This window comes from Sus scrofa, chromosome 5 (assembly GCF_054392235.1).
Source record: "Sus scrofa isolate SSC_HxYL_T2T_F1_AM1 chromosome 5, Sscrofa_HxYL_maternal_Yorkshire_Landrace_v2.0, whole genome shotgun sequence".
NCBI lineage: Eukaryota > Metazoa > Chordata > Mammalia > Artiodactyla > Suidae > Sus > Sus scrofa.
The window spans coordinates 26,148,870-26,169,271 of NC_139387.1; the positions used below are offsets into that span (position 1 = coordinate 26,148,870).

At 52.6% G+C, this 20,402-nt stretch overlaps 2 protein-coding genes and 1 pseudogene across 5 annotated transcripts in view; all 3 read right to left on the reverse strand.

Moving 5' to 3' along the window:
* Window positions 1-126: 126 nt before the first annotated feature.
* LOC146403285 (retinol dehydrogenase 16-like) lies at window positions 127-5,557 on the reverse strand (annotated as a pseudogene). Its single transcript, XR_014845339.1, has 8 exons — window positions 5,511-5,557; window positions 5,281-5,461; window positions 3,540-3,851; window positions 3,173-3,402; window positions 2,532-2,626; window positions 2,286-2,471; window positions 849-1,069; window positions 127-232 (listed from the first exon to the last, which is right to left on the reverse strand). The product of XR_014845339.1 is annotated as a retinol dehydrogenase 16-like (transcript).
* On the reverse strand, window positions 5,058-20,128 carry RDH16 (retinol dehydrogenase 16 (all-trans)). The gene is given in 5 exon segments (NM_001243866.1): window positions 5,058-5,926; window positions 6,457-6,620; window positions 8,070-8,297; window positions 17,645-17,675; window positions 19,813-20,128. Coding segments are annotated over 5 exon segments (954 nt in total). The 5' UTR covers window positions 20,126-20,128; the 3' UTR covers window positions 5,058-5,708.
* Window positions 13,890-20,402, reverse strand: part of LOC146403286 (retinol dehydrogenase 16-like) — a 16,337-nt gene continuing 9,824 nt past the window's right edge. For all 3 annotated transcript variants that reach the window (XM_084956110.1, XM_084956111.1, XM_084956112.1), the window contains 5 exons: window positions 20,201-20,339; window positions 19,813-19,933; window positions 17,417-17,675; window positions 16,285-16,448; window positions 13,890-15,724 (listed from right to left, as the gene is read on the reverse strand). In XM_084956110.1, coding sequence (XP_084812236.1) covers window positions 15,507-15,724; window positions 16,285-16,448; window positions 17,417-17,598 — 564 coding nt within the window. In that variant the 5' untranslated portion in view covers window positions 17,599-17,675; window positions 19,813-19,933; window positions 20,201-20,339 and the 3' untranslated portion in view covers window positions 13,890-15,506. The remainder of the gene's footprint in view (window positions 15,725-16,284; window positions 16,449-17,416; window positions 17,676-19,812; window positions 19,934-20,200; window positions 20,340-20,402) is intronic.

Below are 20,402 nucleotides of genomic sequence, written 5' to 3' on the forward strand. Positions count from 1 at the left end.
GAGGAGGATGAGCTATGTGACCTTAGAGACTGGAGAGCTTGCTCCCTCCACCTTATTTCCTTCCTCTTGAAGTATCATCCCTCACATGCACCCCAACTAGACTCCCCATGCACCCCAATCTTGACTTCACAGGGCCCTGGCAGGTCTTGGGGAGCTCCAGTAGACCATGGCATCCACCAGAAAGGAGGGCATGTGGCTTGTGGGGAAGTAGAAGAGCTTCCGGCCTGGTGAGTATCATGTGTGGGGGTGGTAGGCAGTCCCGGCAGGCTCCAGGCGGTCCGCAACCAAGGACCGATTCATCATGCATATTTTCAAAATACTTCCAGTTATTCTGATGCCTGCTCAAGACAAGAAATCTACCTTATATACCTCCACATCCCTCCTCTTCAATTCACAGGTCTAATACGGGAAGAAATTTTCTAAGAATTTCTACCCCTTGCCCACCTTTCCACCCCTAACCCATGCCCCAAACTAATCTGTCCAATTTCCCAAGAAGTATCTAAACTGTTACCGCAGGAACAACTGTTCCACATTAAGGCACGCCTGGGTCTGTTTCTGAGAATATCCAATACACCAATTGGATGTTTCTACAAACACTAGAAACCTAGGTACATGAAAACCAACTGGCCTAGTGTTAATTTGCCATGAGTCCACTGATATCTTCCCTCTCTGGCTTTAGTTTCCTCCCTAAATAATGAGAATTTCAGAGAGACAGTGGTCCCCCGGTCTATCAAGCCTGGATCCTGAGGTCACCAGTTGGCCACACAGGGCCCTGGGGATGGAGCACACATCCTCACTGCTGGGGGGAGTCAGAGCCTGGAAGAAGGACCGGAGATTGGAGGAGGTGCTAATGATGGACCCAGGCTCCTAGATGAGGGTTTGCTTCTCTCCCTAATACCCACAGTTCACTCTCCTGAGCCAGGAACGTCTCCCCAGAGAGATCCTTGACCTCTGGGCAGGCCCAACTCCATGCCTCCTGAAAACCCCCCCAAAACATCTCAAGGTTTCTCAAGCTGCTCTTAAAGTAACAGGGCTCAATCATAGCCAGCTTTGCCCCAAAGTGCTCCCTCTACAAGGCCAAGAGGCAGAGGGGCAAGGCCTTCAGAGGCCTTGGAACACAAACAAAAACAGTAAAATCTCAATGCCGACTGGGGTGGGATAAGGGGAGTCATGAAGTGCGGCGGCAGTTAGAGAGAGCAAACTTACGATAATGATACTGTTTCTGTACAGATTTTTTTGAAATATTTTATATACATGTGTTTATCAGTTTCAAATACTACCAAGTGTGTACAAGGCACCACTTGTGCTATCTCCTTCCATTTCCCTCACAGGTATTCAGTAGTCGGAGGTTGCCCATTTCCACCTCCCTACTCCTCTGTCCCCTCCCTCTCCTCTCCTGCTCTAGCCAACAGCCTAGTCATCTGTCAGCTGGGTTATTATGACTGTTCTCTAAGGAGCATCTTCTGCCTGAGGTTGCAGCTCCCCCACATTCAGAACCACTCTCTGTTCTGTAGCCAGTGGGCTCTCTATAGGTTGATTTGATGATTTTAGTTCCTCTGATAAAATCCTTTCCATGGGGTTCTGTTGCCAACCGTATGATGGCTCCCAGCCTGTCCAGGGCCCATAGCTTTCATTAGCCCACACATGCCCACCTGCCCCTAGAGGATCCCACATCATAGGCCATCAAATGTTACTCACCCTGGGCCTAGGCTGATCCCATTTCCTCACCCAGAAAGCTTCCCTGCCCGACTTTGCCAGGTTGCCAGGTTCCCAAGTTCAGTTCGTCAACCCTCAGCTCAGATCTTTATCTCCCAGATCTCCCCCTGGTTCCGCTGACTACCAAGGCTACTGTGGCTAATTTAGGCATAACCATCATAAATGATGGCCATGACATCCTGTATCTCTTGTCCCTTTCTCAGCTGTCAGACTTTTTAGATAAAGGGCCAAAGCTTCTTGAGCCTAGATGCATTTATTGTGCACTCACAGAAGTGCCTAAGAAGTATCAGTTGAACTGAGTCAAATGTTCTACCCCCACCCCAAGGGCTCCCCCCCATATGATAGGGGAATATCATAGGGGTTGTGGACATGGGCTCTGCAGCCAAATAATCCCAATTCCAATTCTGCCTCAGATACTTTCTGACCATGAGCCCTCATCCACGGCAGAGATGGTGTGAAGCAAATTCTGCAGTTCTAGAGCCCATCCTGATACCCAAAACTTAGAAAAGTGTTTCCAACAAATGCCTGGAACAAAGTAAGAGAGAAACATCTAGAAGGAAAAGACTCTAAGTTTGAGAAGAAAAGAACCCCCCTCCCAAAGCACAGTAGCAAGAGGACCAAGGGATGGTCTCTGTCCCAGGCCAGCTCCCAAGGGAGTCTGAGAAGGCCTCGAAGCTGTACTTGGAACTTGGAGTAGCCCCCCACCAAAAAGGGTCACCCAGCCCAGGATGCTGGAGAAGTTGACCACATGGCCCCTGTTTGGTCAGCCACTAATTGAGCCACTAATAGGCAAGGAGATGGGCAGCACTATTCACCAGACCCCAGAATCCAGGGCACAGTGCGACATGAGGGCAACACTGGCTGGGCCTGGGCCTGGGCCTGTGAGAGAGGACTCAGCTGCGGTTCCAAACTGAGTTTTTTGGTTGTTGTTGGGTTTTTTTGTTGTTGTTGTTTTTCTGGTTTTTTGTTTTGTTTTGCTTTTTAGGGCTGCACCCATGGCATATGGAGGTTCCCAGGCTAAGGGTTGAATCAGAGCTGCAACTGCTAGCCTACACCATAGCCACAGCAATACAGGATTTGAGCCACATCTGCAACACCACAGTTCATCGCAACGCCTGGATCCTTAACTCACTGAGTGAGGCCAGGGATTGAACCCCATCCTCATGGATACCAGTCAGGTTCATTTCCACTGAGCCATGACAAGAACTCCCCAACTTAGTTTTTTGATTGAGTCATCACCAATGTGCCACATGATATAAGGAAGAAGAGTACAGAAGAGGAAATGGGGATGTGGTGGGTGTAGGGTGTCAGGGTATGTATGTTCTTTGAGTTTTGGAAGGCAGGGATGGTCCCACTCATTTTTCTGTTCCTCAGTGCCTGGCACCCAGTAGGCAATAAACCCATCTTTATTAAGTTCATAGACAGAGTTTGGGAAAATAGTGTGATTCACCTAAACATCATATAGGAGAGAGACAGAGACAGGTAGATAGGAATAGTAAGTGGGAGAAATGAAGGGAAAACTTGAGAAGAGAAAGGAAATAGGAAATGATAGAAAAAAGAAAAGAAATGAGAAAATGAAAAATTCATGAATACTCACTTTCCAGAACCTGGTTGGGAAAGACATCTTTGAAAACCCAGCGTAGGAGAACTTAGGAAACAAGTCTGCATTAGACATGTGGTCAAGGTCTGAAAAAACGGGCATCAATTCCAAGACAATAAGGCTTGAATATTAAAACCTCTCATGAATATTCTTAGTGAGCAGAAAAGACGTTTTTCTTACTCAGAGAAGAAATAAACAAATGCAAAAGAAATCTAGGTGGTACCTCTGTCCCCCACACGCTCCTTCACCCACTCCCTGGCTGCAGCGACGCTCTCTGTCTTGGTCACGTCCAGGAGCACCGTCTCCAGCCTGTCTGACGTCTGCTTCCTCAGCTGCTGGGCCCCCTGCTCCGTCAGACATGCAGCCAGGACCCTCAAGCCCCGCAGTCCAGCTGCCTGGCCAGCAGGTTCCCGAAGCCCGAGTCACAGCCCGTGATGAAGACATACTTGTCCCTCAGGTGGCTCACCACCTGCCTCTCCCGCTGCCAGCGCAGGAGGTAGTACAGGCCCACGAGGACCGCCAGGTACAGCCAAGGCTACAGTCATACTAAGTTTCTAGCACCCTCTGCTGTGGAGTCCTCAGATGTCTTCCTGTTGGCCCTAGAGTCCCCTCTGATCTAGATCTTGTAGTTCAAACTGTCCATGATTATGTTAATCGCAGTAAATGTTTACTTCTGTGACCTTCCAAATGACTGAATAAGTTAATGCTTTTTACAGTAGATTATAATATATTGTTTAGTGGCATAAATTTCCCCAAAGTCTCCATAATCTCATTTTTGTAATGAAGAAGGTGAACTAAGATGATGGGAACATACCTCCCATTCCAATTTGTACTCAGCCCAGGAATCTGCACAACTTGGTGCAAATGCTTCTCCACCGAGTCCATCCTCAGAGCATCATGAAAAGAGTGGAGGCAGTCAGGCTCTCGGGAGGCCCTGAGAAATCAAGGGAATTCCTGCCCAGCACACAGTAGGTGCTCAGTCAAGGGAAGCAGAAAACATAAGGCTGGGGTCCAGAAGGGACTCCTACTCTCCTCCACTGGAGAGTGCGGGGAGGGTATCTGGGCTGGGGACCCCGGGGATGGCAGAACCTGGGGGGTGGTGACTCGAAAGGAGGGGACAGGAGTTCCCGTCGTGGCGAAGTGGTTAATGAATCCAACTAGGAACCATGAGGTTGCGGGTTCGATCCCTGTCCTTGCTCAGTGGGTTAACGATCCGGCGTTGCCATGAGCTGTGGTGTAGGTTGCAGACGCGGCTTGGATCCAGCGTTGCTGTGGCCCTGGTGTAGACTGGTGGCTACAGCTCCCATTCGACCCCTAGCCTGGGAACCTCCATATGCCGCAGGAGCGGCCCGAGAAATAGCAAAAAGACAAAAACAAAAACAAAAAACAAAAAAAAAAAAGAAAGAAAGGAGGGGACAGAGGGAGGGCCACAGAGAGGTGGCTGGTGAGGGAGAGGCCAGATGTCCTCAGGGAAGGGTCTGGGCCTGCCAGTCCCTTAGACACCTCTCCTCGACTGTCCATTCTTGAGTCTAAGCCTGTGACCTAAGGCCACTTGATGAACCCCCAAAAGACACGTTAGCCCCTCACTTCAGTGGAGGAGGGGATGACCCCACTTCTCTCTTCAAATCCTCCTCAGCTCACCCCACCACTCACCCCTTCACTTGCAGGAGATCATCTGACTCTTCCTCTCCTAGACACACACCCCTCTGCCCCCCCAAGGCCATGGCTCCAATCACTGGGCCTGGGTCAACTGTCAATGTTTATTTTAAGGAAAATTTAATCCATGGAAACGCATGGTTTCAAGACAAAACAAAACCTGGTTTCTGTGTCCTCTCTCAGGACCCCCACTGAGAACACCGCCTTCCAGCCAAGGTCTCCTGAGCTGGCACCCAGGCTGCTGTGTCAGGCTGGTGGCCACTCTCCACCCTCACCCCTGCCCACAGGAACCTTCAGGGGAGATGGGCCTTCACGTCCATGTCCATTTCTAGCTCACAGGAGGGAGAGACGGCCAGGGCCAGGGCACACCCAGAAGAGGCAGACTGGGACAGAGGGTGGGGGCTGATGTCCTCCCAGCTGCTCACGCCCTCCCCAAAGTGTGGATTGTTCAGAGTGGCAGGAAGGCCTAAGGTCCAGGGCCCTGAGAGGCTGGTAAGAAACAAGACACAGACATGAGCTATTGGTCCCAGCTCCTCACCACAAAACTTGCTTCTTTATCCTAATATCCCCAGAGTCCTGAGTCATGTCCCCAGAGAAGCCTGGGGACGATGTGGGGAGGAGGTGGGATGGGTGTCCCTGGTGACATGAGAAGCCCTCTCCCCACTATATTTCCCTCCCATGGATGCCTCCCCTCCCTAACACACCCAGCTCCCCCTACCATGTACCCCAGTTTGGGTTACAGGGCCTTAGCAGGCCTAGGGGCACCATAGTATATCATGAGATCCACGAGGAAGGTGGGCAAGTAGCTCATGGGGAGGTAGAAGAGCTTGGCGTCCCAGCCAGGTGAGTATCGCGTGCGGGGGTGGCAGGAGGTCAGGGCGTGCTCCATGCAGTCAGTCACCAAGGAGAGATCCTGATTGCAACTTGTCTCCATTGAGCAAACTGCTTTCTCACCTGTCCCAAATGAGAAAGAATCCAGATATAGGGCCACTTCCATCTCCAACTTATGGAGAAATATTTCTAAGAACTCCTAAACCAATGCCCCTAATAGAATCCACCTAAATTCCCAAATGAATGCCCGAATTTTTATCCCAGGAACAACTATTTCGCACTAAGTGACTGCTGACTCTATTCCTGAGAGTATCTAGATTACATAAATTGCAGGTCTTCAAACACAGTAAGACTAAAGACCTGAAAACCAGCTCTTCTAACACCAGCTTGCCATGAATACAGAGTCTTTCCTCTCTGGCTTCAGTTTCCTCCCCAAATAATGAAAGTTTCAGAGAGACAGTGGTCCCCAAGTCTACCCCCTGGATCCTTAGGTCACTGTTGACCACACAGGGCCCTGGGGATGGAGCTCATGTCCCCACTGTGGGGGGGAGTCAGAGCCTGGACAATGGATCTGAGACCAGAGGAGACCCTAATGATGGACCTAGGCTTCCAACAGGGTTTACTTCTCTCCCCAAGGTCCACAGCTCACTCACATAAGGCCAGGAATGTGTCCCCATAGAGATCCTTGATCTCTGGGCTGGCCTGATTCCATGCTGTCTTGTAGCCCTGAGAAATTGCCTCAGGTTTGGTTACATTGGTCTTGAAGAAACCGGGCTCAATCATAGCCACCTTCACCCCAAAGTAGGAGAGCTCCCTCCTGCAAGGACAGGCAGAGAGACAAGGACTTCAGAGTTCTTGCAAAACAAAACACATGAACACATTAAAAACCAGTAAGACACCAAAATGGGATGGCAGTGGGCTAATCAGGAACGTCTGAGAGATTGTTTAGTACATAAGCCAGAGGGAGAAATCCTATGATGATATTATTCTGGATAGAGCTTGACCATTTTTCCAAATATTTTATATACAGGTGCTTATATCTCGAAATACTACCAGTTTGTGTTGTAAGGTACCACTTAAGTGCTATCTCTTCATATTCCCCTCACACCAGGCTTTGTATATTTTACTCCTCCATATTCCTCAATTTCCTTTTTCCCTTCTCCTAACCAGTCAACTCCCTGGCCAACTCTCAGTTGGCCTGTTGTAACTATCCCTTAAAAGCATCACCATATCCAGGATCATGCCCTGGCCCCAAACTCAGAGTCATATTGAGCCCTGCAATCCAGTAGCATCTCTCCACTGACATGATAAATTAATGCCCTCCATTAGTGGCTTCCATTGGGTTACACGGTCTAAAAGAGCTCCTCCAACTAATTTTTTTTTTTTTTGTCTTTTGTCTTTTTTTGTTGTTGTTGTTGTTATTGTTGCTATTTCTTGGGCCGCTCCCGCGGCATATGGAGGTTCCCAGGCTAGGGGTTGAATCGGAGCTGTAGCCACCGGCCTACGCCAGAGCCACAGCAACGCGGGATCCGAGCCGCGTCTGCAACCTACACCACAGCTCAGGGCAACGCCGGATCGTTAACCCACTGAGCAAGGGCAGGGATCGAACCCGCAACCTCATGGTTCCTAGTCGGATTCATTAACCACTTCGCCACGACAGGAACTCCTCCAACTAATATTATAGCAGTTACGTAGCCCAAACACTCTAAAGCCAAATTACATTGATGACAGTTCTGCCTTACTTCCCAATTGTGGGCCATCTTTCAGGGCAGAGTTAAGTTCATTCAAGCTCTATAGTCCTGGAGCCCATCCTGAGACCAAAAACATAGAAAGGACTTTTGCAATGAACGCCTGGCAAAAAGCAAGAGAGAAAGTTTGGGGCGGGGGGGGAAGAGTTGTAGGAGTTCCCACCATGGCTCAGTGGTTAACGAATCCGACTAGGAACCACGAGGTTGCAAGTTTGATCCCTGGCCTCGCTCAGTGGGTTAAGGATCCGGTGTTGCTATGAGCTGTGGTGTAGGTCACAGACGTGGCTCCAATCCCGCGTTGCTGTGGCTGTGGCATAGGCCTGCGGGTACGGCTCCGATTCAACCCCTAACCTGGGAACCTCCATATGCCGCGTGTGCAGCCCTAGAGAAGACAAAATAAATAAATAATTTTTTTAAAAAAAGAGTTCTAAGTAAATGAGGAAAGGAGCACCCTGTAAAAGGACCATCAGAAGCACAGAAGCAGAAGGACCAAGGCAGGTCTCTGTCCCAGGACATACCTGAGGGAGTCTGAGAAGGCCTCAACACCGTACTTGGACAGGCAGTAGCCGCCGCCAAAGAGGGACACCCGGCCCATGACACTGGAGACGTTGACCACACGGCCCTTGGTCTTCCTCACAAGGGGCAGCAGCTGCAGGGTCACGTCGACCATCCCCAACAGGTTCACATCCAGCATCACCATGAAGTCCTGCTTGGTCAGCCACTCACTGGGAGCAGAGATTACGGAGCATTGTTCACCAGGCCCCAGAGTCCTGGGAAGAGTGAGGGCAAAGGACCACCCTGTGCTGGGCCCATGAGTGAGGACTCAGCCCTGGTTCCATGTCACCTGCCATCCAGTGGGGACCTCAGGAGGGAGGCTGCATGGGGAGCGGCTGGAACACATAACAACATGCTGCCTGCGGGTGTGGGGAGTGCAGCCCCTGGGAGCTGTTGGAGACAGAAGGTAGCTTCCTCCTGACTCAGTCCTCACTGCCCAGCCCCTGCCTGGGGACAATGGGCAAGGACCCAGATTTCAGGAAGGCAGGGCCTGAGGCTGAGGGAAGCTAGTGGGTCCATCGGCTGGAATTTGGGGGGTAAAGTCTGGGGTTCTCACAGCCCATGTTGTCCTGGCAGATGTTAGGAACAGTCACCTACATTTTCAGATTTCCTGAAGCTTCAGTACTGAGAGCGGCACAGGTCGTATGAGGGAAAGAGACACACACAGACAGAGAGAGTGAGGAAGGGAGGGGAAGAGAAGAAGAAAAGAGGCGATGGTGAAAGACCAGAGCAAAACAGATGGGTCACATCTGGGTGCACATCGGTTGGGAAAAACGTTTCCGAAATCCCAGGTGTGGGGGAACAGGTTCACAGGGCTGGCACTGACCTCAGGGGACTGGCTTTGAAACACCTGCATCAATATTGAGCAACATCCCTGCGGGAATCCAGGGAATCCGAAGAGGTAGGCTTTCAGGAGGCAGGGCTGCCTCTCTCAACCACACTCGCCCAAAATAGAATTTACACTTTGTCTCTGAAAATGCCACCCTCTCCTCCCACCCACACTGGAGGTCACTCTGGCCCCATCTCCTTTGGTTCACAGTCCACCCAGCTTCATGGAAATCTCTCTGCAAGAATCAGACAGGCAATAGCAAGGCCTTAAAGACTTACCAACCAACCAGCCCAGGGCAGAAGAGCAGGGTCAGGGAGTTTAGGGTTGGGGTGTTAGAATTCTTAACACACTGACTTGAATCCCTTCCCTACTCAGGAACATGCCTGCACTTGTAGGAATATACCTTCCCCCACCATATTTGATGCCAAAGACCCAATTCATAGACATGGTTAAAGTGAAGAGAACTGGAGAGAAATAAGGTTTCAGGACATCATTTATGTTGAATATGGTGAAGAGGACGTAGGAAACAATTACATGCAGACCATGAAGCACTTTTCACTAAGTAGTGCTACTCTGAAATACAGGAGAGTTTCCATCATTATTTGTTACGTTTTGGAAGAAATTCTGTTGTGTGTACAACTGTTCACCTTCTTGCACTGGAAGAGCAGGATACATAAAATTATGTGCAAAATGTAATATCACATATGTCAAAATAATACCAGAATATAAATCTGGGTGGTGAGGTATTGGGTGACTTTTGTTTTTTTTTGTTTGTTTGTTTGTTTGGTTGGTTGTTTTATGTTTGTTTGTTTGTTTTGTCTTTTTGCTATTTCTTGGGCTGCTCCATCAGCATATGGAGGTTCCCAGGCTAGGGGTCGAATCGGAGCTGCAGCCACTGGCCTACACCAGAGCCACAGCAACGCAGGATCTGAGCTGCGTCTGCAAACTACACCACAGATCATGGCAACGCCAGATCGTTAACCCACTGAGCAAGGGCAGGGACCGAACCCAAAACCTCATGGCTCCTAGTCAGATTCGTTCACCACTGCGCCACGACGGGAACTCCCGACTTTTGTTTTTATTCACTCATTTTTACTTTTATGCAAAATGGTCATGTTTTACATTTATGCTCAGACTAAAATATAAAAATACTTAACTTCTCCCATAAAACACAGTTAAAATTTTCCTAAAACACACACAGTCAAAACACACACCTACACACAAAACACAAAGAAAAATAAAACATGAATGAGAGAGAGAGAGCGACCAACAATTGTTTTCTAACCTTCCTTAAACAGGTCCTGAGAGCTGTGTCATCAGCAAACATAGGTGACATTTAAACATGGATACAGACAATCACAATTCACCACCATAAACATGTGACAGTCTGAGAACCCAACTCAGCTGAAGCACTGAGCTGTTCCACCCGTGCAGCCTCCCAGCCAGAGACCCCGCCCGGCCCCAGCCCTCCTCCAGAAAGTGGGCCCTGAGCACCCTGGGAGCACCCTGGTCACTCAGCATCAAGAAACCCAGACCTCCTGCTCAGACAGGAGGGGACACCAGGCAGGAGGTCTGCAAGGACACAGCCCCAGCAGGGAACACTCTCCCCAAACTGCAGAGCCCCACGGTCGGGAGGGGGGCCCCGGGAGGGCAGAGGCTGGGCTGGGCAGCTGCGTGAGGGCAAGAACACAGGGAGGACCCCAAGGCCTGGAAAACACGCTGGGACTCTTCCCCGGGGAGCTGACAGGGGCCCTCCCCTTCACACAGACACAGGACTCGGACGTGAGACAGCTGGGTGGTACCTCTGTCCCCCACACGCTCCTTCACCCACTCCTTGGCCGCAGCGACGCTCTCTGTCTTGGTCACGTCCAGGAGCACCGTCTCCAGCCTGTCTGACGTCTGCTTCCTCAGCTGCTGGGCCCCCTGCTCCGTCAGACATGCAGCCAGGACCCTCAAGCCCCGCAGGTCCAGCTGCCTGGCCAGCAGGTTCCCGAAGCCCGAGTCACAGCCCGTGATGAAGACATACTTGTCCCTCAGGTGGCTCACCACCTGCCTCTCCCGCTGCCAGCGCAGGAGGTAGTACAGGCCCACGAGGACCGCCAGGTACACCCACATGACTTTGCGGGGGACAGAAACAGACAGGCTGGGGTAAGACTGGAGTTTGGCTGCTGCCCAAACAGGAGGACTTACGAACAGACAGGCTATTGGTTGGCCGGTCAGCCTCAGGCTCTCTGGCAGGGAGTCCTCAAGTCTTTCCTGATCATCATTCTTGCTTCGGGTCAAACTTGCATGTTACACCATTTCCAACATATGACACTGCACGTTCATCCAACCCATTAGGCCACGTGCACTATTCCTGCCTTCCCACGCCTCCTGATTTCCCTCCCCCTCCGCTCTCCCCCCACCCACACAATCCGCCCCCCCCCACCCCGCCCCACCACTAACACAGACACCCTCTGGACCTTTATAACCTAGGATCCATGGCTCAGAACTACCTTCGCTCTTTTTCCTATTTAATTCTGTGACCAGGGTCTCTGAGAACTGGGGGTCCTTACAAAGGGAATACCCTTGGAATCAAGACACACGGGGCTTCCAAACCCAGCTCGGCTACCAACCTGTGTGTGACCCTGGCAGCTGGCTTAGCCTCTGGGCCTGGCTTCCCCCTCGGGCTCAGCACACAGGATGCACTCCTGAAAGACTAAGTCCCCCTCCGCCCCTCCAGGACTAGGAGGAGAAGCCAAAAGAGAGCAAGGCCTCTCCCGATCCAGTCGCTCTCTGGGACACAAAGGTGTTCTGGCACCAGTGGGGGTGTCTGAGCTCAGAGGCAAAGAGCGGGGACGAGAAGGGAGTGGGGGACACAGGCAAGGCTGAGACTTCTCCCAGAGGCTGGGAGGGCTGATGGAAGGACTCACGCAAAGCTGGTCTGACAGGCGTTCCCCCTGCACTCTCCGAAGATGCCCTCCCCACAGCCCCGGGTGCCCAGCTACACTGCCCTCTGTCTGCCCTCCCGTGCCAAGGTCCCGCCCTGCCCTGCACCACCCCCAGAAGCCACACCACTCAGACACTGAGGAAAGACGGGCACAAAAGACTGGTTTGGACTGTGACAAAAGTTAATGGGAAATCCAAGTCCCCCAAAGCGGGGAGGGCTGGGAAGCCCAATCCCTGGGAAAAGGGGGGAGTTGAGTTCGTACCAGGGTGAAGAGGGCGAGGACGAGGGAGCTGCCCCCCCAGGGAGGCTCCAGAAGGGACTGGAGACAGGGGCTGTCACAGGGAGGGGAGGATGCCAGGCGCTCAAGGGGCTGGAACCATCAGGGGCCCTGAGCTGCGAGCGGGGCAGGGACATCAGGAGCCAGGTGCTCGGCGCTGGCCAGCGCCTCCCTGTCCACACGTCTCACAGCTCCCACCTCCCACCGCCGAGGCAGCTCAGGCCAGAGGCCCTGGCAGCGAAGGAAGGAGAGGCTGCCCCGAGGAACCAGAGGCTCAAGTGCCCCTGGAACCGCCCCCCCCTCCCCCAGCAGCCGGAAAACACAGAGCCGGGCACAGACTCGGCCTCTCCTTGGAACTGTCACCTGCAGGAGCTCACTGTGGTCCTGAGAGTCTTTGTCCCTCAACGTGGCAGGTGGCCGCAGCAATCGAGAGCCTGGTCCTGCAGAAGCCAGCCCGTCCCTGCCTCCTGGGGCTCGACCGGGACCCTCCCACAAGGGCTTCCACAGGGGGAGGAGGAAGAAGCCAAGGATGAAGGATGGTGCCCTGGACACTGTCGGGAAGCCAGGGGACATGCACATCCTGGGCAAACACAACCCCTGCTGACACATGAGGTCGCGGTTTCTTTACTCAGAGAAACAGACCTTTTGCTGCTCCGAGACCACTAAGCCTGCAGCCATAACATCCCAAGGAGCCTTGCAGCACAACGTCCCAGCCCTCAGGCCACCGGCTTCCTCCTCCTGAATCCTGACCTTAGAGTGAGGCTCGCGGGGCTCTCAGGGGTTTCAAACCGCATTCCAGGTGGGAACCAGCTTCCCGGGAAGGGAAGGTCGGGAGAGTCAGTAAGAGAGCAAAGCGGCCTGAGGCGACACTCACTCACCTGGGAGCTGCAAGGGCCTGAAGGAGACGTTCCGGGGAGGCGACCCTGTCAGGGAGACTCACTGACAAGAGTCCCCACAGGGACGTCCTGGGCGGGCAGCTCCCCCAGATTCCAGGGCAGCACCTGTGAGCCTCAGGCGGGCTGCTCAGGACGCGTGCGCCCTCTGCTGGCGCCCCGCAGCGTCTCAGCGGGACCACTGTCAAGAGGGCATCCCACACCCACTCCTTCCATCTTGCCAGCCTGGAATGGGTCCTCTGACAGGGGGACCCGAAGGCAACAGGGGAGCAGCTACCAGGGGAGGAGGCGGCACTAACTGTGCACGCTTGTTTCCAGCCCGAGAGATATGCAGCCCTCCTACCTGGAGCGAGGTCCCAAAATGTACAGAAAAACGCTGCCTTCAGGTGCTGGCTGACTGTCTGGGGCTTGCAGGGTGTGAGAGCTGCAGTGGGGACTCACCCACCCTGTTCTCAGAAAGGACCAGGACACGCAACGGAAGCAGTGAGTGGAAAAACGTCCTTAGAGCAGCTGCATGCGGCCCCTTGGCATGGGTTCCAGCCCTGCACGTGTCCTTCAGACCAGAGATGGCTCCCTCCCCAAGGCAGGAAGCCTGGAGGAGGAGGAAGGGGGCTCTGCTGGGGGCCTGGGGGGAGGACTCGGTCTGGTTTGGAGGCCCTTCTTTTCTTTGCTGTACACTTCTTGTTCTGCCTTGTCTGAGCTGGGGAGTCACAGTCCACACTGTGTTCCATGGACACTATCTCAGTGCAGCCCTGACCCGGTAAGATCACGGCTTTGGAACCTCCCAGTTCTTGACATTTGGGAGAGGATTCCTGGGTGTGCGTCCAAACCTTCAGAACACATACCACCAAGTTATAAAGTGAATAAATGCTGGTTTATTTGATTCCAGTGTGTACTATGTCTGGGGCTTGCTGTGTGTGTGTAAAAGTAATTGAAAAATATGGAGTCCTCAGTACAACCATGAAGTTCTAGCATGCATCTGAGTGGGTGATTTTTGAAGTGTTACGTTAGGGGGAAAATAATCAATAAAATTTTGGTTCCATGATAAATCAAACACTGGTGTCCAGATCCTCTGTCAGGGCCCCCATTGAGGACACCCCTCTCCAGCCAAGGTCTACTGAGCTGGCGCCTACGCTGGTGGGGCAGGCTGCTTGTCACCTTCTAGATCAACAGGTACCTTTGAGGCAGAATATTAACTCAGGTAGTCAGCGTAGGAGCTTGGGGTCCCATACATTCCTTTGATATGGATATTTATTAACCTTTGTGGCTTAAGGGCTCCAGGGAATAACACCTCCACAGGCCTTGTTTTATTATAGGAAATGTGCATTCCCCACAGACTATGTTTACTATAGGAAATGTGAATCTCTACCCACGCCTCAACTGATAGAAAAGGAATGAGAGGAAAGGTGACTTAATCTAAGGGAAGAAAAGGACAAAGAAACCATAAAACTCACGGGACATTTCCAACCCTAAACCCCCTATTAGACAAGGACCAATATAGGTAATTGAGCAAGGCCAATGGGAGAAAACCACATCTTTCTGGACCCTACATTGGTGCCCCTCCCCACCTTTAAGAAATAAAAATCCCTATAGGACAATAAAGAAGGGGGTTCTTCTCCCCCCTCCCAGCAACCCTGGGAGCTATTTCCTTTCCTTTAATAAAGACTTTGCTTGCTTGTTGCCTGTGTGTTCACGGAGTTCATTCTTCAACTGCCATGAATAAGAACTGGGATGCCGGTACCAACATTCCGGTACCACTTTCAGGGGAGAGAAGTTTCTACACACACACAGACCCTGTCCACATATGTTCTGTGGAAGACGGAGACTGGACACGTGAAAGACACATCTGAAGAGGTGGACAGGGACAGCACAGAGGGGGCTGAAAACTCCCAAGAACTCACACCTTCCCCAAAAGTATGGATTTATCACAGTAGCGCGGGGATCAGAAGGCACTGAGAGGAGTTCCCGTTGTGGCACAGAGGAAACAAATATGACTAGGAACCATGAGGTTGCGGATTCGATCCCTGGCCTTGCTCAGTGGGTTAAGGATCCGGCCTTACCAAGAGCTGCAGTGTAGGTCACAGACGCAGCTCAGATCCCAAGTTGCTGTGGCTGTGGCACAAGCCGTCAGTGGTAGCTCTAAGCAGCCCCCTAGCCTGGCAACTTCCATTGCTGCAGGTGCGGCCCCAAAACGCAAAAAGAAAAAAAAAAGAAGAAGGCGACACTGAGAGACCACTCAAGGAACAGGACACAGGTTATGCTATCAGCCCCTGTTACTCAGCCACAAAACGTGTTCCCTTCTCCATAATATTCCCAGAGTCCTGAGTAATGTCCCCAGAGGAGCCTGGGGAGGAGGGGCATGGGTGTCCCCAGGGATGGGAGAAGCCCTCTCTCCACTCTGTTTCCCTCCCACTGATGCATCCCCGCCTCACACGGTCCCCAGCTCCCCCTGCCATGCACCTCAGTCTTGGGTTACAGGACCTTAGCAGGCCTAGGGGCACCATAGTACATCATGAGATCCACGAGGAAGGTGGGCAAGTAGCTCATGGGGAGGTAGAAGAACTTGGCGTCCCAGCCAGGTGAGTATCGCGTGCGGGGGTGGCAGGAGGTCAGGGCGTGCTCCATGCAGTTGGTCACCAAAGACAGATTCCCAGACCATTGGGGCTTCAATAGGTCATATGTCTTCATGACTGTCCAGAAGGAGAAACCATCCAAACTATTTTCACTTCCCAACCCACGCACTTTCAGAGCAACCCAAAAGTTTCTGAAAATTGCTTGGTCCTCCAAAATCATATTCCAAATTGGAACCATGGTACACTGGGGGGGGCGGGGAGGTCCTAACGCTTAGCCCAGGACCTCACTCCACACTCAGCCTCCTCGGGATCTATCCTGGCAACATGTCCATGGCATAAACTGGAGGTGTCTACAAACACTAGGAATCTAGGCCCCTGGAAGAAAGCTGATTCTAACACCAGCTTGCCATGAGTCCACAGTGTCCTTCCTCTCGGGCTTCAGTATCCTCCCCAAATAATGAGAGTTTCAGAGAGACAGTGGTCCCCAAGTCTACCCAGCCTGGATCCTGAGGTCACCAGTTGGCCACACACGGCCCTGGGGATGGAGCACATGCCCTCACTGTCGTGGGGGAGTCAGAGCCTGGAGGAAGGACCTGAGATTGGACGAGGCGCTAATGACAGACCCTGGCTCCTAGACAAGGGTTTGCTCTTCTCCCCAGGGCCCACAGCTCACTCACAGTTAGCCACGAATGCGTCTCCATAGAGATCCTTGACCTCTGGGCTGGCCTGCTGCCATGCTGCCTGGAGGTTTCCATTAAACACCTCAGCGGCGGTCATATTGGTCATGAAGAAGCCAGGCTCGATCACAGCCACCTTCACCCCAAAGTAGGAGAGCTCCCTCCTGCAAGAAGACACAGGGACAAGGACGTCAGGGTCTTCCAAACCAAAACATGAAAAAATGGTAAAACGACAACATAGGGAATTCCCTGGGGGCCCAGCAGCTAAGGATCGAGCCTGGTCCCTGCTGTGTTGCGGCTTCAATCCATAGCCCTGGAACGTCACGATGCCACAGGCTGGGCCCCCCAAAAATGAAAAAAGACACCAATATACGATTAAGGTGGAATACGCTGGATATTCTGGGAGCTTGTTAAGGACAGAACCTGGGGCGGGGGGAAAGCATGTGAGGACAGTCTTGCTGCCAGAGAGAGCTTGGTTATTTTTCCAGTCATTGTACACATTCGTGCTTATCAGCTCTAAACCTCGGCAACCATGCTGCAAGGCACCACTCAAACGCTATCCCCTCAAATTCACCTCATATCCAAACAGTCACCAGCTTTGCACACTGCATCTTGCCCAGGCTCCCCCATCCCTTCTGCTACACTAGCCACCCTCTGCCAACTGTCCTCCCAAGAGCATCCACCTGCCTGTGGACACAGCTCCCACACAATCAGAGCCACCTTCCTCCCTGCAGCCAGTGGACTATCTACCCCTGAGTTGATTAAGTAGCTCCCTTGATCAACCGCTTCATGGGAACACTCCCCACAGGCCGCCCAGCACCTAAATACCATCGCCGTGAAGCCCGTGGGAGGGCTGCACACCCAAGTGATATCAGCTCCAACTCTGCCTCCGACACTTTCTGATGTGGGCCCTCATCCCAGGCAGGAAGATGCGGAATCAAACTCTATGGGCCTGGGACCCATGTGGACACCCCAAACACAAAATGCTGCCTCCCAGTAGAGGCCCTACTCAGAGCAAGACAGAGGGAGCTCAAGGGAAGAGCCTCTAAATCTCTGATGACAAGACCCACGTAAAGGCCCCCAGAGGCACAGAAGCAGGAGGACCAAGGCAGGTCTCTGTCCCAGGACATACCTGAGGGAGTCTGAGAAGGCCTCAACGCCGTACTTGGACAGGCAGTAGCCGCCGCCAAAGAGGGACACCCGGCCCATGACACTGGAGACGTTGACCACACGGCCCTTGGTCTTCCTCACGAGGGGCAGCAGCTGCAGGGTCACGTCGACCATCCCCAACAGGTTCACATCCAGCATCACCATGAAGTCCTGCTTGGTCAGCCACTCACTGGGAGCCAGGGGCGTGCAAATGCCAGCGTTGTTCACCAGGCCCCAGAGTCCTGGGAAGAGTGAGGGCAAAGGACCACCCTGTGCTGGGCCCATGAGTGAGGACTCAGCCCTGGTTCCATGTCACCTGCCATCCAGTGGGGACCTCAGGAGGGAGGCTGCATGGGGAGCGGCTGGAACACATAACAACGTGCTGCCTGCGGGTGTGGGGAGTGCAGCCCCTGGGAGCTGTTGGAGACAGAAGGTAGCTTCCTCCTGACTCAGTCCTCACTGCCCAGCCCCTGCCTGGGGACAATGGGCAAGGACCCAGATTTCAGGAAGGCAGGGCCTGAGGCTGAGGGAAGCTAGTGGGTCCATAGGCTGGAATTTGGGGGGTAAAGTCTGGGGTTCTCACAGCCCATGTTGTCCTGGCAGACGTTAGGAACAGTCACCTACATTTTCAGATTTCCTGAAGCTTCAGTACTGAGAGCGGCACAGGTCATATGAGGGAAAGAGACACACACAGACAGAGAGAGTGAGGAAGGGAGGGGAAGAGAAGAAGAAAAGAGGTGATGGTGAAAGACCAGAGCAAAACAGATGGGTCACATCTGGGTGCACATCGGTTGGGAAAAACGTTTCCGAAATCCCAGGTGTGGGGGAACAGGTTCACAGGGCTGGCACTGACCTCAGGGGACTGGCTCTGAAACACCTACATCAACATTGTGCAAGGTTCCCACAGCATCTGGGGTGTTCCAGTGGGTATGCCTTCATGGGAAGGGAAGGCGGTCTCCTTTACTCCACACCCACGGAGCACAGATTTCAACCCTTACCCCAGAAAATTCCACCCATTCCTCCCACCTACAGGGGAGGCACCTGTTGCCCCGTCTCCTAAGGGAAGACCCATCCAGCTTCATGGAAACCTCTCTGCAAGATTCAGACACAATCCCAAGGTTTTAAAAAAGACTTAATAACCACCAGACACAGGGCAGCAGGACAGGTATGGGGGATGCTGGGGCAGGGGTGCCGGAAGAATTGACACAGGGAGTTGACTCGCTCCCCTGCTCAGTAACAGGCCCGCCCTTGTAGGAAGTATATTCTCCAACTATTTGTCATCAAAGACACAATCAACGGACATGGTTATAGGGGAGAGAATTGGGTAGAAAAGAAGTTTAGCAAGACATCATCTATGCTGACTATGATGATTGAAAGGTAGGAAACAATTACACTCATACGATGGGGTGCTTTTTGGTAAGTAATGCTGCTGTAAAGCATACTATATGCTCAGTCATAGCTTACCACGTTTTTGAAGAAATTTGTATTGGGTCATGAAATTGCACATTTTCTTTAGTGGAAAGAACAGAATATCAGTTATGTGCAAAATATAATACCATGTATGCAAAGTGTTAACAGTGCTATTCTCTGGGTGGTAAGATTTTGAGAGTTTGGTTTTAATCCCCATACTTCCTGAGTTTCCAAACTGATGATGTGGTGCATCTACACTTACACAATAGAAATTCAAGTTCTTGCCTTCCCAATAAAACACAGGCACAATTGTAGTTTAAGAAAAAAAAAAAAAGAGAGAGAGAGAGAGCAGAAGAAAAAGAAAAACAGAAAACTAGAGAGAGAACTAACTAGAGAGACAGAAGAAACAAACCCATACTAGTTTTCTGATTTTCCTCAGACAGGACCTGAGAGCTCAGTGTCATCACCAAAAATGGATGACATCACCAAAAATAGGTGACATTTAAACCAGAGTAGGGACAAATACAGGCCCCAGAAAAAACCTGCCAAGTGCTGAGAACACAGCCCAGCTCCAAAGCCGCCCCCTACCCCCGCCACCCGTGCAGCCTCCCAGCCAGAGACCCCGGCCCCAGCCCTCCTCCAGAAAGTGGGCCCTGAGCACCCTGGGAGCACCCTGGTCACTCAGCATCAAGAAACCCAGACCTCCTGCTCAGACAGGAGGGGACACCAGGCAGGAGGTCTGCAAGGACACAGCCCCAGCAGGGAACACTCTCCCCAAACTGCAGAGCCCCACGGTCGGGAGGGGGGCCCCGGGAGGGCAGAGGCTGGGCTGGGCAGCTGCGTGAGGGCAAGAACACAGGGAGGACCCCAAGGCCTGGAAAACACGCTGGGACTCTTCCCCGGGGAGCTGACAGGGGGCCTCCCCTTCACACAGACACAGGACTCGGACGTGAGACAGCTGGGTGGTACCTCTGTCCCCCACACGCTCCTTCACCCACTCCTTGGCCGCAGCGACGCTCTCTGTCTTGGTCACGTCCAGGAGCACCGTCTCCAGCCTGTCTGACGTCTGCTTCCTCAGCTGCTGGGCCCCCTGCTCCGTCAGACATGCAGCCAGGACCCTCAAGCCCCGCAGGTCCAGCTGCCTGGCCAGCAGGTTCCCGAAGCCCGAGTCACAGCCCGTGATGAAGACATACTTGTCCCTCAGGTGGCTCACCACCTGCCTCTCCCGCTGCCAGCGCAGGAGGTAGTACAGGCCCACGAGGACCACCAGGTACACCCACATGGCTTTGCGGGGGACAGAAACAGACAGGCTGGGGTAAGACTGGAGTTTGGCTGCTGCTCATACAGGAGGACTTACGAACAGACAGGCTATTGGTTGGCCGGTCAGCCTCAGGCTCTCTGGCAGGGAGTCCTCAGGTCTTTCCCGATCATCATTCTTGCTGAGCACCCTTGCTTCTGGTCAAACTTGCGTGTTACACCATTTCCAACATATGACACTGCACGTTCATCCAACCCATTAGGCCATGTGCACTATTCCTGACGACCCTTTCCTGCCTTCC